Here is a 12,368-nt window from a genome sequence, read left to right on the forward strand (position 1 = left end):
CAACTGAGCCACCACCCCACCTGTAGCCCCTCATAAAAAAAAAAAAAGAAAGAAAGAAAGTTTGTTTATTTATTTATTTAGAGAGTGTGAGTGGGGGAGGGGCAGAGAGAGAGAGAGAAAGAATCGCAAGCAGGTTCAGGGCTGTCAGCACAGAGCCTGACTCAGGGCTCCATTCCATGAACCCTGACATCATGACCTGAGCCTGAAACCAAGAGTTGGATGCTTAACCAATGGAGCTAGCCAGGCACCCCAGCCTTTGCCTTTTAAATAGGATTATTTTTTGTTGTTGAGTTGTAGTTATTTTCTTTTTTTTTTTTTTCCTGGAGATTAAGTCCTCATCATAGATGTAATTTGCAAATATTTTCTCCTGTGGGTTATCCTTTCATTCTACTGACAGTGTCCTTTGACACTGCCCTTTGTCCTTTAAATGTTGATGAAGTTCAATTTATTTATTTTTCCTTTCTTTCCTGTATGCTTTTAGGGTCATAAACAAGAAAGCATTGCCAAATTCAGTGTCATGAAGATTTTCCCCAATGTTTTTTCTTTTTCTTTCTTTCTTTTATTTATATAAGTAAGGTATACACTCATGCTAGAACTCACAACCCTCAGTTCAAGAGTCGCATGCTCCTCTGACTAAGCCAGCCAGGTGCCCCCTGGCATTATGTTTTTTTTCTAAGTATTTTATACTTTTAGCTCTTATACTAGGTGATTGATGCATTTTGAATTAATTTTTATACACGTAAAATAAGATTCTAACTTCATTCTTTCGCATGTGGATATACAGTTTTCTCAGAACCATTTTTCAATTTTTTTTTTAGTTTATTTATTTATTTTGAGAGAGACAGAGTGCAAGTAGGGGAAGGGCAGAGAGAGGGGGACAGAAGATCCGAAGCAGGCTCCATGCTGACAGCAGGGAGCCCAATGCAGGACTTGAACTCACAAACCCATGAGATCATGACCTGAACTGAAGTCAGATGTTTAACTGAATGAGCCACCTAGGCGTCCCTCTCAGAACCACTTAAATTTTTTTTTTACTTATTTATTTATTTTGATGACAGAGAGAGAGAGAGTGCAAGTGTGCTTGAATTGGGGGTGGGGGGAGAGGCAGAGATGAGAGATAGAATCTTAAGCAGACTCTTCCAACCTGTCAGCATGGAGCCTGATGTGGGGCTCAATCTCACAAACTGAGATCATGACCTGAGCTGAAATTAAAAGTCAGACACCCGACAGACTGAGCCACCCAGGTGCCCCATCTCAGAACCATTTTTTGAAAAGACTGTCCTTTCCCCATTTAATGGTCTTGGGATAAATACCACTCGGTTATGATGTAGAATTCTTTTGACATACTGCTGGATTTAGTTTGCTGTATTTTCTTGAGGATTTTTGCATCTCTATTAATAAAGGATTTTGCTCTGTAGTTCTTTTACTGTGATACCTTTGTCTAGCTTTGGTATCAAGGTAATGTTGGTTTCATAGAATGAATTAGGAAGTGTTTCCTCGTCTTCTATTTTTCAGAATATTTTGAGAAGGATTGGTGTCAATTCTTTCTTAAGTATTTGGTAGAAATGTTTAGTAGAAACTGTGAAGTCATCTAGTCCTGAGCTTTTCTTTGTTGGGAGGTTTTTGATAACTGATTCAATCTCATTGTAGGCCTGTTTGGATTTTCTATTTCTTCTTGAGTCACTTTTGGTTGTTTGTATGTTTCTAGAAATTTGTCCATTTCACCTAGATTAGCTTATTTGTTGTCATACATTGTTCATAGTATTTTGTTATGATTCTTTTTGAAAAAAAATTTTTAATGTTTATTCATTTTTGAGAGACAGAGAGAGACAGAGTGTAAGCAGGGGGAGGGGCAGAGAGAGAGGGAGACACAGAATCCAAAGCAGGCTCCAGGCTCTGAGATGTCAGCCCAGAGCCTGGTGTGGGGCTTGAACACATGAACAGTGAGATCATGGCCTGAGCTGAAGTCAGCCACTTAACTGACTGAGGCACCCAAGTGCCCCAATTTTTTTTTTTTTTTTTAGAGAGAGACTATGAGCAGGGGAAAGGGGCAGAGAGAGAGAGAGAGAGAGAGAGAGAATCTTAAGCAGAATTCATGTTCAGCCCAGAACCTGATGCAGGGCTTGATCCCACAACTCTGAGATCATGACCTGAGCCAAAATCAAGAGTCAGACACTTAACCAATTGAGTCACCCAGGCACCCTGTCCTTCCTTTTACTAGCTTTTGGGTTTCATTTGCTCTTTCTCTATTTTCTCTATTATTTGTTTGTTTGTTTGTTTGTTTGCTTTTGGGTAACAAAACCCAGGATTGAATCTGTTGGCTTTTTAGTTGTAAGTCTAAATGCTCAAACAGCACTGTAAGCTCCTTAAGGGTGCAAACTGAGTCATGTATTTGTTAGCTCTCCTCCAGAATACTTTATACAGTAGGTAATACATACGTCCATACTAGGGGTGGCAAATGCATCTTGAATTGACATGGAAAGATAATAGGTGGCTCTCAGGAATCTGCTCCTGATCCTGCATCATCTTTTTCAGTTGGTATCCATTCCAACCATCCAGTTCAGGTTACAAACACTGTGATCATCTTTGATCATTTCCCCTACCTCAAAATGAATATCTACGACTGAGCTGTTCAATACAACTTTTTGAGATGAGGGAATTGTTTCTGCACTTTCTAATACATTAACTACTAGCAACATTTTGCTACTGAATGCTTGAAATATAGGTAATGTATCTGAAGGACTGAATTTTTAATTTTTTAATTTAAATTTAAATAGCTGTATGTGGGTAGTAGTTGGCACATTGGACAGCACAGAATTCTAATGTCACCAATTCTGATTTTGTTCCACGACTCAGTGGTTATTCAAAGTGTCATGCTTCTTAGAAGTATAGCTCTTGCATCCTATGCCTACTGGATCAGAGTCTCTTCCCATAGGACCTTTTTCTAGAGTTATAGTATCTCACCTAAGCTCCATCAGAAGTAAAATTAAAAAAACAAAACAGGGCACCTATGTGGCTCAGTCAGTTGAGCGTCCAACTCTTTTTTTTTTTTAATTTTTTAAATGTTTATTTATTTTTGAGAGAGACAGAGACAGAATGTGAGTGGGTTAGTGGCAGAGAGAGAGGGAGACACAGAATCAGAAGTGGGCTCCAGGCTCTGAGCTGTCAGCACAAAGCCCAATGCGGGGCTTGAACCCACCAGCCGTGAGATCATGACCTGAGCTGAAGTTGGATGCTCAACTGACTGAGCCACCCAGGCGTCCCAAGCGTCCAACTCTTGATTTCACCTCAGGTTGTGATCTCATGGTTGTTGAGTTTGAGCCCCGTGTTGGACTCCATGCTGACAGTGCAGAGCCTGCTTGGGATTCTCTCTCTCTCTCTCTCTCTCTCTCTCGCTCCCTCTGCCATCCCTCACTCATATGTGCTCTCTCTCTCTCTCTCTCAAATAAATAAACATTTAAAAAAGTGTCTTTCAGGGGTGCCTAGGTGGCTCAGTCTGTTGAGCATCCAACTCTTGATTTTGGCTTGGGTCATGATATGTGGGGACTGAGCCCCACATCATCTTGGAGCCTGATCAAAATTCTCTCTCTCTCTTTTCCTCTGTCCCTCTCCCCTGCTTGAGCTTTCTCTCTTTTAGGCTTTATTCTAAAAAAATTACAGTTTTGGCCTTATGTTTAAATCTATAATCAATCTGAAGTTAATCTTTTTAATTAGCATGAAGTAATAGTCAAGGTTTATTTTTTTTGCTTAGGGATATATAGTTGTTCTAGCATCATTTATTGAGAAGAATATCCTTTCCCTATTAATCTCCTTGGCCAGTTGACAAAAATCAGTTGACCGTATGTGTCTCTTTCTGGACCTTCTATTCTTTGCCATTCAGCTGTATGACTATATACTTATGCTGCCTTGATTATTAAAACTTAGTAGTAAGACTTGAAATGAGGTAGTGTAAATTTCTCCACTTTTATTTTTTTCCTGATTGCTTAGGTGACTGTGTGTGTGTTTGTGTGTGTGTGTGTGTGTGTGTGTGTGTGTGTGTGTGAGAGAGAGAGAGAGAGAGAGAGAGAGAGACTCTGGGTTCTTTGTATCTCAATATAAATTTTATTTTTAATTAATTAATTAGGCTCCTTGTCCAATATGGGGCTTGAACTCATGACCTTGAGATTGAGAGTTGCATGCTCTACCTGCTGAACCAACCAGGCACACCTCCATATAAATTTTATTAAAATTTTTTTTTAGAGAGAGACAGAGCATGGGTGGGAGAGAGGGGTAGAGGGAGAGAGAGAATCCCAAACAGGCACCATGCTCAGCAGAGAGCCTGATGTGGTGCTCCATGTCACGACCCTGGGATCATGACCTGAGCTGAAGTCAAGAGTCGGCCACTCACAGACTGAGTCACCCAGGTGCCACAAAATTTTATTTTATTTTATTTTATTTTATTTTATTTTATTTTATTTTATTTTACTTATTTTGTAATGTTTATTTTTGAAGGAGAGAAAGAGAGAGACAGAGCACAAGTGGTGGAGGGGCAGAGAGAGGGAGACACAGAGTGTGGGGCAGGTTCCAGGCTCCCAGCTGTCAGCACAGAACGGGATGCAGGGCTTGATCCCACAAACTATGAGAGCAAGACCTGAGCAGGAAATCAAGAATCATATGCTTAACCAACTGAACCATCCAGGTGCCTTTGCCCCTCATTCTTGGTGTAGATGTTAGGAAAGTCAGTTTTCCTTGCAGTTTCCTGGGGATGAATGATGGGAAGGAAGGTTGGCAGGTTTCTTTGTTTCTTTGTTTCTTTCTTTTTTTATTTTATTTTTTATTCTTTTTATTTAAAAAAATTTTTTTTAATGTTTATTTATTTTTGAGACAGAGAGAGACAGAGCATGAATGGGGGAGGGTCAGAGAGAGGGAGACACAGAATCTGAAACAGGCTCCAAGCTATCAGCACAGAGCCCGACGCGGGGCTCGAACTCACGGACCGCGAGATCATGACCTGAGCCGAAGTCGGTCACTTAACCAACCGAGCCACCCAGGCGCCCCTCTTTCTTTCTTTTTTAAATGTTTCTTTATTTTAAGAGGGAGAGAGCACAAGCAAGGAGGGGCAGAGAGAGATGGGGACAGAGGATCCAAAGCAGGCTCTGCACTGACAGCGGCGAGCCAGATGCGGGGCTCGAACTTACAAACCTCACAAACTATGAGATCATGACCTGAGCCAAAGTCAGACACTCAACTGACTGAGCCACCCAGGCACCCCTGGCAGGTTTATTTTTAATTTACCCTTAGATGTATCCTTTTTTACCAGGATTTTGCAGGGTGATTGTGTCAGACTGTAACTTGAGCAGGTCCTGGGCTTTGCCTTGTCTTTTCTATCTCCTTAAGACAGAACATAGAAGGTCAAGTTCACTGTGGTTGAGCAAATGCATTGAAAATACATTACTGGTCTGGGTTCCTGCAGTGACTTTGTTTTTGGTCTAAGCATTTTTTGGTATCTTGCCAGCTCATATATTAAAAAAAAAATGTTTATTTATTTTGAGAGAGAGAGTGGGGGAAGGGTAGAGAGAGAGAGAGAGAGAGAGAGACAGAGAGACAGAGAGAGAGAGAGAATCCCAAGCAGGCTCGGTGCTATCAGTGTAGAGCCTGACTTGGGGCTGGATCTCATGAACTGTGAGATCATGACCCAAAGGCTGAGACCAAGAGTTTGGTGCTTAACTGATTGAGCCACCCAGGTACCCCCTGCACCACCCCCCCCAGCCTTTTTTGAGAGGGAGTGGAGGGGGGAGAGAAAGAGAGCTGAAAGAGAGTGAGAGAGAGAGAGAGAGACTGTGCTTCTGTGCAAGCACAGAAGTGGGGGGAGGGGGTAGAAGGAAGGAGAGACTCTTAAGCAGACTCCATACCTAGCGCTGAGCCTGATGCTGGACCCTGATCTCACCACTGTGAGATCGTGACCTGAGCTGAAATCAAGAGTTGGACACTTAACTGACTCAGCAACCCAGGAACCCCATAGCTCATGTAATTTTAAGCCAAGTTTAAAAACAGATTTTTATCGATTTATTTTCTCTGGCTCATACTGCAGAAAACAACTCTTTCTTCTTCAAACCTTCTTTTCTTTTATCCATAATGTTCCCTTATTCCATTTTGTGCTTCAAGATGAAATCTCAGGGCTTTCCCTAAATCCCTGTTTGAGTTAGAGGTCTGTGCCTCATTCTTTATCACACTGTATCGAACCTTGCTAGTTTCTTGCCAGTCTCCATCTCTCTTGTAAGTACTATGTGTTGTATTTAAAAAAATTTCCCTCCTTCCTGGCCTGGCAGAGTACCAAATACCAGTTGGGTTTAGAGTAAACATTTGTGGATAGTAAATTATGCAGGTTATTGATGCAGGATTGTCAAGCCCAATGGTCAAGAAAGAATTCTTGAGACATTTTATGGTGCAAAAAGGCATTTTTATTATAGCACAGGGACAGGACCCTTGGGCAGAGAGCTGCACTGCGATTGCAGGGAATGACTGATTATATAGGGTTGTCTAACCTATAGAGGTGAAGGTGACCTTAGGGCCCCAGGAAATTGAGTTTATAGGTTCCTGGAGGTCTATTAAGATTGTCTTTTTCTCTTTTTTTAAAGTTTTATTTATTTAGTTAATCTCTATACCCTATGTGGGGCTCAAACTCATGACCCTGAGATCAAAGTTGCATGTTTCTCCCAGTGAGCCAGCCATGGGCCCCCAAGATTGTGTTTTTCTTGTCAATCATTAAGACAGCTACAAACTGTAGTGGGGTTTCACATCCTACAAGACTGTGATTTTTATCAGTTAACCATTTGTTTTTCCCCTGCCTTTGTTCTTAGGCATTTACTAGTGCCTGAGGATCTATGTCCCACTTAGCTCAGTGTTTTACACTCAGCTTGCCTTTTGTTCTTGTTAGTTATAATGACCCAAGTCATAATAACTTGACTGTCTTAATTTAGGACTACAAAAACAAACACAGAAAACAAAGGAGGAAAGCACACAAACCCTTTATATCCTAATTTGCATGTTATACACCTCTTCAGGACGCTTCATATACATCTGAAAACCAGCCTCTGTCTGTAGGAAAACTGTTTATTCTCTTCAGTGATCTCATTCACAGCTAACTGATTCAGGAGAACCAGGTCTACTTCCATTATGAGGTTTCCACACCCAAAAGTCCGGGTGGGTGGTGTGGTGATGTGTTTAAGTGGTGGGTGATGTGTTGCCATTTAAATGTAAGCGGGTTTTGCCTGCTTTCCTGGAATCCATACATTTTTCCAAACAGAAAAATGACCTCCATTCTCAGTGCTGTACGCAGTTTTGTCGAATGATTGGTAGCTTGGGTGGCTAGAATGCTCTAATTTTGATACAGCTTGGGTATTTTTACAGGACGTTTCTTGAGCCTTCAATTTTTCTTAGTGCAGCAAACAGGAAGAACCTTTTACCCAATGAATAGTTCGCTCTCTATCGCTAATGTACCAAGCATTTGGTGAAATTAACATAATTTCTTTTACTGGAGAGCTTTTCATATTCTCTTAATTCTTGAAAGTTAAATCACAAATTTAATATTTTGTGTTCAGCTTTTTGTATTAATTCTTCCGCGGGCGGGGGCCCGCAGTGATAAAGGATACTCCTACGTGAAAGAAGTCATTCTTTGTGACTCCGCCTTACATCTGGCAAAGGTTATAGAAAACAACCCTTTCTTGCTTTGTTTAAAGACACAGCGGTCTAGCGTTTGTTCTTTCTTCAACTTACCATGTGCCAGAAGCCGCACAGATCTAATTTACCATAGTCTCATTTTCACAGGCACGAAAAGTGCGACTCAAGTTCGGTGTCCTGCCTCGGGTACCTCTGGGATTCCAACTCAGGTCACCGCGCCCTCGTCCTCCCCTGTCCCCGTGTATCCCCCCGCCTTTGCCGGTCGTTCCTGGCTCTATCCAAGCCACCTGGAGCGATGGTGGAGATACTAGGGTATTCGGGCCTCGCAGGGCGTGAGAGTCCCAGGGTCAACTCCAGCACTCTAGCTTGTTCCGCGCAGTTTCTGGTTATTCCCATCCCCCTCCTAGACTCGGGGCCAGACCTATGAACCATAGAGCTCACATAGCCCAGAGCGTCCCTTGCCCCCCCCGCCCCCGCCGCCGCCGAGCGCTGACGCCGCGCCGCTGGGCGGGGCCTGCTGGAGGGGCGGAGGGAGAGGAGGGGGAGCGGACAGGAGAAGGGCTGGCCGACCCTGCAGCGCCCCGCAGCGGCCACGGCCGGAAGCGGTCTCGTCGGCCCTGCGGCGCTGGATCCCTGACGCACGGAGCTCGAGAGCGAGAACGAGAGAGAAAGGGGCAGAAATGGCGGCTCCGCTCGGCTCCCGCTGAGGAGGGCGAAGCCGGTGGAGGGTCTGAGCTGTCGGCCTGGAGTATCGCTCCCGCCTCCCGCTTTCTGCCTTCTCACGCCTACTTCCCTTCGTCTGCCCTACTCTCGCCTGTCCTCGTCTGCGCTCCGCAGAGTCCGGGTCGGCTCGTCTCTCCCGGCCCGGCTTCACTGGCCCTGACTGCCCGGCCGGCGGGCCGGCCTTCCTCGGCTCTCCCAGGCGCGGCGGGCGCTGTGTGGACCCCGTCCTCCTGGCTGGACCATGGTGAACACCCGGAAGAGCTCTCTGCGTCTTCTCGGGTCCAAGTCGCCTGGGCCTGGGCCTGGGCCTGGGGCCGGAGCAGAGCCTGGGGCGACCGGAGGCAGCAGCCATTTCATCTCCTCTCGGACCCGCTCCTCCAAGACCCGCGCTGCCAGCTGCCCCGGCGCCAAGGCCGGGGGAAGCGGTGGTGCCGGCGTCGCTCTGGAAGAGGCCCGGGTAAGAGCGCGGCGGCCCGAGTCCGGAGGCTTCCGAGTGCCGGCCCGGCCGCCGGGGCTTTGTCTGGCCGGGTTACGGCAGGAAGCCTCCAGTGGAGACCGCTTGGGCGGCTGGGGACTGGGTCTGCGGGTGCGGTGAAGGATGGTACCCAGCTAGGTAGGGCTGCGATAGCTTTGCTGCTCTGGCTCTTTTGTGTGAAGAACAGGACGGGGGGGGGGGGGGGGGGGCGGGGGGGGGGGGGTCTTTTCGGGGACATTGGAACAGTCTGGTTTCCGTGTCCTTGCCCTGCCTTAGAGGGGAATTCTAGGGGAGCAAGAGCGAAAGGCCGGAGTCCCCGGGTGGAAGGGCTGGGAGAAGAGAAGTGAAAGTTTTCTGCGGTGTCAAACCCTTCTCGTAAGTGTGTCAGCTCCTGCCGGTGTCTAACTCCAGCTTACTCTCAAACTGTTTGGGGGTGGTTCAAGTTGGTGAGGAAGTGAACGGAGAGCTCCAGTTGGCAGCCAGGCAGGGATGCTGAAAAAAGTTTGTAGCGGCTCTGACACCAACTTTAAAAACAAAATCAACGCTATCGCCTCTCCAGGCAGGAGAGATCGAGCATGATTTTGTAGCTGGAGAATCAGCCAGCTAGCTAACCCAGGTTCTAGTAGGGACCTGGTAGAGCTTTCAAGTCACAAAAGGGGCATGTCGAATGTTTTGGAGAGTAGACACTGTTTCCAAATTGTATGGTTTCTTGGATGTGTGCGTTTTTGTTATGGGAATAGTTGATTAGAAGGTGAATTAACACCATCGTTGTCACACTGTTGCCAACACATTTGAAGAAGGCTGGTGATTTAGGTTTTTTAAAAAGTGGTTGAAAGATCTTGAGATTTCATTATAGTATAAAACTCTAAGCTAAGCACTTGTTTTAGCACTTTAAGGGAATTGATAAGTTTGTGTTACAAGATTGGTTATGAATTCAGAAAAGAGTATTGCTTCTGTCTAGCAAGAGGGTAATTTAACCAAGAGTAATTTGGCTGGGAATTGCTATTCATTTAAAATGCTCCTTTAAACCCACACCATTTTGTTATTCTTGTGGGAGGGAAGCAATATTTTATTTTCTATGGGGTCTACAAGATTATGGTTTGTGTGTGCTTTTTCTCTGTGTGTCATACTGTTCTGACACTGATCGGAATGAATCGAGGCAAATACAACAGATATATTTTACCAAAATGTATTTATTGTATCTTTGAAAATATATTCGGCTTTTATTTTGCTAAGATAAAAATGTTTTGAAAACTGTCTTGTTAGTAGACTGTTTTGGGGTTAACAGATCTCTTAGGTTAAAATATGAAAGCTAGATCTTAAAGTTGTGCAAACTAGAATAATTTTTCTGAAAACTTGGCTTTTTGTAGAGATTATTCCAAACGTGTACAGACTTACTGACTTTTTGAAGCTAACATTTATTTTAAAATAAAAGTAAATTTAAGAAAGGTCTGTTCTCTATACCTAAGTTCAAATAAAATGTTTAGTGTACTATTTAATTGTAGTATAATGGTATGAATGCCCAGTCTATTAGAGCAGTGTCTAATTCATCTGAAGCAATTAGCTCATCTGTCACTGATCAGTTTGTGGTCCCATTTTGGAATTCATGCATAGCATGCTGTCCTTATCCCCTGAAGAATAAGGTGAAGTAATTTGTCAAGCAGCTGTTATGGAGATGTTAAAAGGCAAGGAATCAATAATCTAATGTAGAAATGAACATTTGGTAGCTTTTAAATTGCTGGAGGAATGAAAGATATTAGAGCTTTTTCTAGAAGGAGGCTGATGAAACTTTGTTTCAGGGATCCTTTTAGAATGTTTTAAAAGGTCATAAATAATACGCTAATGAAGATTTACTTTAAAATGTTTGTTTTTCAGTTTTAAGAAGACTTGTCTTCTGGCTGTAGTAGGTGATAGAATGCTCTAATGGCTTTCTCTGAGAAATGTAAAGGATTTTCTAATCCTATATTGTGATTGATCCTTTAAAAGAGGAAAGTTATAATTCTGAATTTGTTAAGCTTATGGACTGTATATTTATGAAGAAATTTGTGTATTTTTCGTTGCTGTATATTTCTAAAATGGGTTGATTTGGGTCTGGTAAACTCTTCCTCTCAAGTTGGTTTTATGAATTACAAGAATTTAGTACTCTTTCCAGTGTATTTAAGGGTACTCTCTCTCTGTCTGGAGTTTTAGATATTTGCTGGCATCTGTGAAGACTTGATGGAAAATGGGGTTGTTCATGCTGTTGCTTTAGGAGACTCTTTTTATTTTGGTAGGAAGAAATGTATTCTTTATAAGATACATAATTGAGGAGGTTCTTTTTCTGCTTTTGTGTGTTCTTTACGCTTGATGCTGATCTTCCCTCTTTCTGCCCCCCAGGATTCTTTTCTTTCTTTCTTTCTTTCTTCTTTTTTCTTTCTTTCTTTCTTTGTTTGTTTTCTTTCTTTCCTTCTTTCTTTCTTTCAGTTCTTTCTTCCTTTCTTTCTAGAGAGAGAGCACAAGCAGGGGAGAGGGGCAGAGGGAGAGAGAATCCCAAGCAGTTTCATGCTCAGTGTAGAGCCTTGATGTGGGCTCAATCCTACGACCCTAGGATCATGACCCGAGCCAAAATCAATATTGGACCCTCAACTGACTAAACCACCCAGGCGTCCCTCTTTTTTAGATTTCATGGGCCGTGTCTACATATTTCATTTGCTTTAAAAAACCATAGGACCTGAGCTGTGCGTATAGTTTGCCTTTCTCCCAAGTAGGTTATTGGAAGGATTTTCTTGAACCCACACTTTTTAAATGTCAAGCTGACTTCTGCTCTGTAGTGAGTTATAATTACTCTCGTTCCTGGCTTCTTTTGTTTGTTTAGTATATTTAAAGTTTGACCTCTTTTAGGTCAGTTAATCTGATGATCGGTAATTAGCCTTTGTTTGCTCCATCAAAGAGTTCCTCTCAGCGAACTAATAATTGTATTCACAGAATTGGAAAGCAGTTTTGAACAATATTTCAACTCTTTTTTCTATTAGGCTTGTTTGCTTTTGGCTTCATCACTAGCTTTTTGTGCTTTTTGAGAAGGTTTTATAGTATTCTTTGAGTCCACATCTTAGTTGAGAGGGTCAAAATAAATATTTTGAGTAACTTTATAGGTAAATTTGCTTTATCGTAATTTCATTAAAAAAAAATCCTTGGGTCCTTCTGTAGTATGCTCCTTTATCACCCTGTACTTATTCTTTTCCAACACTCGTGCATTTACCGATATACTACAACAGAGTGGCTGAAGTTGATGGTTAAACACAGAAAAGAAGTCTGAGAGTAAAATGTAATAACTTATAGGACTCTGAGATAAGTAGGGAAAAATACAAGTCCTTCAGAGTAGAGCAAGTTTTTCCTTATATGTATTATGGAAATGTAACACACATACGTATACATATGTGTGTGTATCTTGAGTAATGTGGTAAACAATATCCCTTCACAACTTTGAACCAAGGTAGCTGTGGAGTTCATAGGATTATCTGTGGTAACCAAT

At 42.9% G+C, this 12,368-nt stretch overlaps 1 protein-coding gene across 3 annotated transcripts in view; it reads left to right on the top strand.

Annotated features, from left to right (window-relative positions):
* The first annotated feature begins 8,273 nt into the window (after window positions 1-8,273).
* Window positions 8,274-12,368, top strand: part of ATAD2B (ATPase family AAA domain containing 2B) — a 162,355-nt gene continuing 158,260 nt past the window's right edge. For 2 of the 3 annotated variants that reach the window (XR_007462447.1, XM_049652474.1), the window contains exon 1: window positions 8,528-8,839. Coding sequence is in view for 2 of the 3 variants with exons in the window: in XM_049652474.1 (XP_049508431.1) it covers window positions 8,624-8,839 (216 nt within the window). In the remaining variant the exon portion in view is untranslated. Of the gene's footprint in view, window positions 8,840-12,368 lie in introns of all 3 variants that reach the window. The other variant, XM_049652475.1, reaches the window with a different exon arrangement.

Source organism: Panthera uncia (genome assembly GCF_023721935.1).
Source record: "Panthera uncia isolate 11264 chromosome A3 unlocalized genomic scaffold, Puncia_PCG_1.0 HiC_scaffold_12, whole genome shotgun sequence".
Lineage (NCBI taxonomy): Eukaryota > Metazoa > Chordata > Mammalia > Carnivora > Felidae > Panthera > Panthera uncia.